This window comes from Myotis lucifugus, unplaced genomic scaffold (assembly GCF_000147115.1).
Source record: "Myotis lucifugus unplaced genomic scaffold, Myoluc2.0 scaffold_12, whole genome shotgun sequence".
Lineage (NCBI taxonomy): Eukaryota > Metazoa > Chordata > Mammalia > Chiroptera > Vespertilionidae > Myotis > Myotis lucifugus.
This window is the reverse complement of record NW_005871060.1, coordinates 4,742,754-4,748,753: the sequence shown is the minus strand read 5'-3', so window position 1 is coordinate 4,748,753 and position 6,000 is coordinate 4,742,754. Positions and strand designations below refer to the sequence as shown.

The 6,000-nt window shown below is 39.0% G+C and overlaps 1 protein-coding gene across 2 annotated transcripts in view; it reads right to left on the bottom strand.

Annotated features, from left to right (window-relative positions):
- Nucleotides 1–546: 546 nt before the first annotated feature.
- The window catches only part of COPS4 (COP9 signalosome subunit 4), a 37,957-nt gene continuing 32,503 nt past the window's right edge, over nucleotides 547–6,000 (bottom strand). Inside the window, exons 9-10 of one of the 2 annotated variants that reach the window (XM_006084560.3) lie at nucleotides 5,734–5,818; nucleotides 547–1,070 (exon numbers count right to left, since the gene is read on the bottom strand). In XM_006084560.3, the coding sequence (XP_006084622.1) occupies nucleotides 937–1,070; nucleotides 5,734–5,818 (219 nt within the window). In that variant the 3' untranslated portion in view covers nucleotides 547–936. The remainder of the gene's footprint in view (nucleotides 1,071–5,733; nucleotides 5,819–6,000) is intronic. The other variant, XM_006084561.2, reaches the window with a different exon arrangement.

The following is a 6,000-nucleotide window of genomic DNA, read 5'->3' as shown; positions in this document are numbered from 1 at the left end:
ACTTTTCTGAAACTCCTTTTCCCATTTTCTCTATAAAGCTAGCTGAAATAATCCTGAGGAGCCTTCCCTGATTTTCTCTGCCAAACGAAAAGCTCTTCTCTGTGTGCTCCAGTATTTGATACAACTAAAAGTATTACATGTATTATCTCTTGGCTCTGTGACTGTGAATGGCTAGAGAACAGGCATTATGCATTTCTAGCATATGGTGTAACTGTCTGCCTAATTAAAAGGAAAAAGGAAGCCCTAGCCAGTGTTGCTCAGTGGTAGAGCATTGACCTACTGAAGGGTCTTAGGTTCAATTCCCAGTCAAGGGCACATTCCTGAATTGCAGGTTCATTCCCCAGCCCAGGTCAGGGCTCATGCAGGAGGCAACCAAATGATGTATCTCTCTCTCTCTCTCTCTTACTCTCTCTCTCTCTCTCTCTCTCTTCTTTTTCTCCCTCCCTTCCTCCCTCTCTTTCACTCTCCCTAAATATCAATGGAAAAAATATCCCCGGGTGAGGTTTAACAAAAACAAACAAACAAACAAACAAAAACACTGTTCACTAATTTAAAACAAAGTACTACCTTTATTTGGCTCACTTCTCCATTTATTAGAATAACCACATTTGGAGAGGCACAAAGCACTTAAGTTTTACATGACTACAAAGTTATCACAAATCCCAAACTTCTTAGCCACAGATATTTCACTTACTCTGTTTAAAGAAAACACTTTCAAAACTTCTGAGTTAGCTTGATACACAGAGACCCTGAATATATGGGAACTACATATTTTTAAATGCTTGTACTTCCTGCTCTAATAATGTCTTCTTTAAATGGAATCCAGCATAAAAGGGATTGAAATACATAAGGTCATGATGCAAATGCTTTGGAGACAGTGAAATTAATCTGTACAGCATGGAAAAAGATGTAGTGTGCAAGAAGTTCTGCAAGGAGTCACTGAGCCATCTGGGCTTCCATGGCTTGTGCTGTCCATTCCGGTGCTGTCTGACTAATTTTCTCCAAAAGGTTATTCACTTGGAAACAAAGCGATTGGATCTGTTTGTCCCATGTTGGCAGGGCTTCTCGTGCTAAATAAAAAATAAATAATGGAAAAGCTAATTACTCTTTTGTATTCACAGCAAATATAAGTTTAGAGATAAATACAGAGTATGAATTTTTTAAACTTTACTCCAAAAATTGTCTAATAAAATTAAGCTAATTAAGTAATAAAGAAAAGCACCGGAAAAAAAATCACTTAAATCACTGGCACAAAGTATGAAACAAACAGAAAGACATGTACACACAGATTATTATTTGTGAAAACAAAATAAAACCAATCAACCAAACAACCACAACTACAATAAGACAGCTTCACTAAAACTGTCCCATTACCATTGGCTAATAAGACACTGCCATCTGCGGGAAAAGTATAAATCTATTTTCAAGGTGACCCCCAAAAATGTACACACACACTTTAACAGCTGATAGCTCAATTTTGAAAATGAAATGCATTTTAATAAACACTCTTTATAATTATTCAAAGTGTGTGTATACTATATATTCAAGGCTGTTTCTACTTGACTCTGAGGGATAAATATTTCAATATTTAAACCCAAAATAAACATACAAACAAAAAAACCCAACTCATCAAGAATCCAGCAGGTTTTTTTCTATATGAGCAATATAAAATTAGAAATGAAAAATAGGGGGAAGGGATTCCATTTAAAGTAACACCAAACTTTACAAAAACTGGGCACAAAATTAATGAAGAAAAAAAACTATAAATCTTCATAAAGAACATAAAATAATGAGTTATCAGTCCTTTCCTAACAATATGTAAAATGTTTTAAATTACAAAGACAATCCCATTTTCTTTGTTTTGCTTTCTAAACAGAACAAAATTAGAATTTTGAAAATAAAAAACAAGTTGGTATACATTAATTTAAGTTGTCCTCTCACTTGATGGCTGGTTGGAGACTGGATGTAAAGAAGAGTGATCATTTAAAAATGTTTGACGTGGGGGGAAATTTACAATACTGGGGGGGGGGGGGGGGAAGCAACAAAAAGACTTTTATGATTGGGATTAGAAAGAAAAAGCTAAAAAAAAAAAAATCATGTAGGACCCTTTAGAGCAGTGGTTCTCAACCTTCCCAATGCCGTGACCCTTTAATACAGTTCCTCATGTTGTGGTGACCCCCAAACATAAAATTATTTTCGCTGCTACTTCATAACTGTAATTTTGCTACTGTTATGAATCGTAATGTAAGTATCTGATATGCAGGCTGTATTTTCATTGTTACAAATTGAACATAATTAAAGCATAGTGATTAATCACAAAAACAATATGTAATTATATATGTGTTTTCCGATGGTCTTAGGCGACCCCTGTGAAAGGGTTGTTCGACCCCCCCAAAGGGGTCGCGACCCACAGGTTGAGAATCGCTGCTTTAGAGACTTTGTAGAACTTTGTTATATAAGCAATGGGAAATCACTCATAAGAGTACCAAGAAAGAGAGTAATTTAATACTTTCTTTTGTTTGTTTGCATTTTTAAATTGATTTTAGAGAAGGAGAGAGAGAAACATCGATCGGTTGCCTCCCAAACGTCCTGACCAGAGACTGAACCTGCAACTAGGTATGTGCCCTAACTGGTAATCGAACCCGAGACCTTCCAGTGCACAGGACGACACTTCAATCAACTGAGCCACACTGGTTAGCACTGTTTGCATTTTTAAAAGATCACAATCACTTTGGCTATATTAAGGCAGCTGGACTAGAAAGGAGCAATTATAGATATGAGAAAAATAAGTTAAAAGCTATTTCTCAAGCCCAAAAGAGGTCATGGTGGTTCAGAATAAGCTGGTGACAATAAGAAATGAAGGGAGGGTATGTGATTCCAGATGCACCTCTGAGGTTAAATTGAAAGGATTCTGGGCAGCAAAGAAGAGGTAAGATCAAGGACAAAGAATGCTAGAGGCCCTGGCCAGGTAGCTTGGTTGGTTAGAGCATAGTCTCAACACACCAAGGTTGTGGGTTTGATCCACAGTCAGGACACATACAGTGGGGCCTTGACTTACGAGTTTAATTCGTTCGGTGACGGAGCTCGTAACTCAAATTACTCGTATGTCAAATCAAAAAGTGAACAAGTGAGACACGTGATGCTGGGCTGATGTTGTGGCGTTCACTGTGACGTTCGCTGAGCCAACTAGTGGTGGGGTGTCTGAAGCTGGCTCGTAACCCGAATTTTAGCTCGCAACTCAAAGCAAAAAATCGGCCGAGAGACGGCTCATATCTCGAAAAACTCGTTAGTCGGGACACTCGTAAGTCAAGGCCCCACTGTATAAGTATCAACCAATAAATGCATAAATAAGTAGAACATAAAATCAATGTTTCTTTTCTTCTTACTCTCCAAAAATCAATAAATTAAAATTAAAAAAAGGAAGGCTGGAGAAAGTGAACAATGTGGTTACTGGATGGCTTGTTGGTTGGTTGTTGTGGGAGGCAGGCAGAGAGGGGAGATAATGAATTCATTTTGGAGTATGTTCATTCTGAGATGCCCATGATGTAATCCGGTGAGAAGCACCTAATAATCAATTAGAAGCACTGCATCTGGGACTCAGAGATTTACCCCAGAAAAGTATATGTAAGTGTTGCCTGCATAGAGATGATAACTGAATCAATGCAAATAGATGAGATTCCCTAGGGAAACTTAGTAGAGTGAGAAGAAAAGGCCTAAATGTAAACCCAAGCCGTCCCAATATTTAAATTTATAGCATTAAATATTGAATCTACAAAGATGACTAGGAAGAACACCTGGAGAAGTAGGAGAGAAAGCAGAAGATGACCGAGTCAAGATGATGGGGGTAGGGCAGGAGATATTAAGAAGAAGTAAATGATCAATCCTATTTGATATATTGAAAAGTCAAGAGGCTTGAGAGGTAATAGAATTTTTGTTAAAGTGGAAGAGACCCAAGTATGTTTAAAATTGATGGAAAGAAGCCAACAGAAAAAGAAAAGATGAAAACAAAAAATAACTGCTAAGCTCAGATTCCTAAATATGTTGGGGAAGTGGGGGTAGTGGCAGAGGTCAGAGAAGGGATCCAAAGCACAAGTGAAAGAACTGGAGAGAGAGGAGGAAACCATCTCCGGTATAATATGAAAGAAGAAAAGAATTAGATCTCCATTTAATACTTACAAGTTTATGAATCTGATAAAGAAGATAATTTCACACCGATACCTTTTTTTTTTTTCTGTGAAATAGGAAACAAGGTTCTCTGCTGAGATAGGAGAAAAGTCAGAGATTTAAGAAAAATGAAATCTGAAATAATCACTGCAGAGTAGGAAAAAGAGTTGACTAAAGAAATGTATTAAAAATCCCAGGTAGTGTTGAGAACCCATGACCCTGAATTTGCAGTGGTGTTCAATTTGTCTGGTGCTCTGACTCTTCTCCGACATTAGTTAGCTACTCAAGTATGGGAAAAATGGAATGGGTTCATTCAAGATGAAGTTTTGCTGGACAGCTGGAACAAAAAGTTAACAGACAAGTGTTCTAGGGTATCTGTAAAAGAGTAATGGACAGGAAGAGCATTAAAGACAAAAAAGGGCTGGGCTGACTGGAAAAGGTAAGTCAACAGATGAGAGGCTTCAATGCAGTCAAGGAAGAGTTGAAATGAAATAACTGAGACAGACCACAATAAAGAGAGGAAAATGGTTATGGTCAGAGAGGGATATTTCAAACTAAAATTTTACAAGTGGACTGGTTGTGGGCACAGCAAAGTCCACAGTGTAAATGAGATAGGAACCGGGGCTGAGGAGGTATTAGACAATGAGAAAGTCAAGAGGTCTACTTACCTGCCTGCCTCCATTAGTCTAATGAATAGGAAATGCAGCTTTCATCTCTACATGACTGCTACATGGTATGCATTCAATAAACGTTTGATGAGTAAATGAACGAACTGATGACAATTCCAGTTTCAAATTTTTCTACAGCATAGAAAATGCTGCATTAATGTAAGCTCACAAAACATATATCTTAAATTCTCTGAGAAAGAAGACTATTCCAGTAGTAAGAGTCTAGGTCAAAGGAAATTGCTCAACATGTTTTAATCATCCTATATAATAAAAGGGTAATATGCAAATAGATCGAAAGGCAGAACTAAAAAACCAATCAAAGCGTAATATGCTAATGAATGCTAAGGCCGCTCAATGGCTGGCTCACTATGATGTGCACTGACCACCAGGGGGGAGATGTTCTGACCAGTAAGTTAGCTTGCTGCTGGGGTCTGGCCGATGAGGACTGAGTGAGATGGGTGGACACACCCTGAAACCCTTCTGCGGTCCCTCCCCAGCCCGATCGTGCACAGGTGGGGTCCCTCAGCCTGGCCTGCGCCCTCTCACATTCTGGGACCCCTTGGGGGATGTCGGAGAGCCGGTTTCAGCCCAATCCCGCAGGCCACTCCCCTTGGGAAGGTGCCAGATGCAGGGCTCATGGCTGGCAAGCACTGCTGCAGCAGCAGCATAAGCCTCTCCCAATCAGGACTGATTGAGCACAAGCCCGCAGCAGGCACAGTGGGGCCAGGATGAGTGGGAGTGGCAGGTAGGAGCTGCAGGCGGCGTTGGACTGCAGGTTTCGGCCCGATCTCTGCAGGCCACCTTGGGACCCCACCCATGGACGAATTCGTGCACCAGGTCTCTAGTAAATATATAACACCTCACTGACATTTCATTATGACAGAAACAAAAAAAAACTTACTTTCAAAGTGTACTATTCCATCAATCTGATCAATAAATCCATTCATACGTCCTTCTGTTATCATTTGTGATGCTATCTTTTCTGCCTGTTTAAATAAAAAAATAAATTCTCAAACACTTTAATTATCATATCTAACACATTCACATATGCTAAGACAACTGAAAACTCTTGGTTTAGCTACCCATCACCAAGCTTACAAATGTGTTTATCTGCCTTTCATTACAAGAGCAAATATGGTAAATCTTCCTATTATACCACACCAATTCT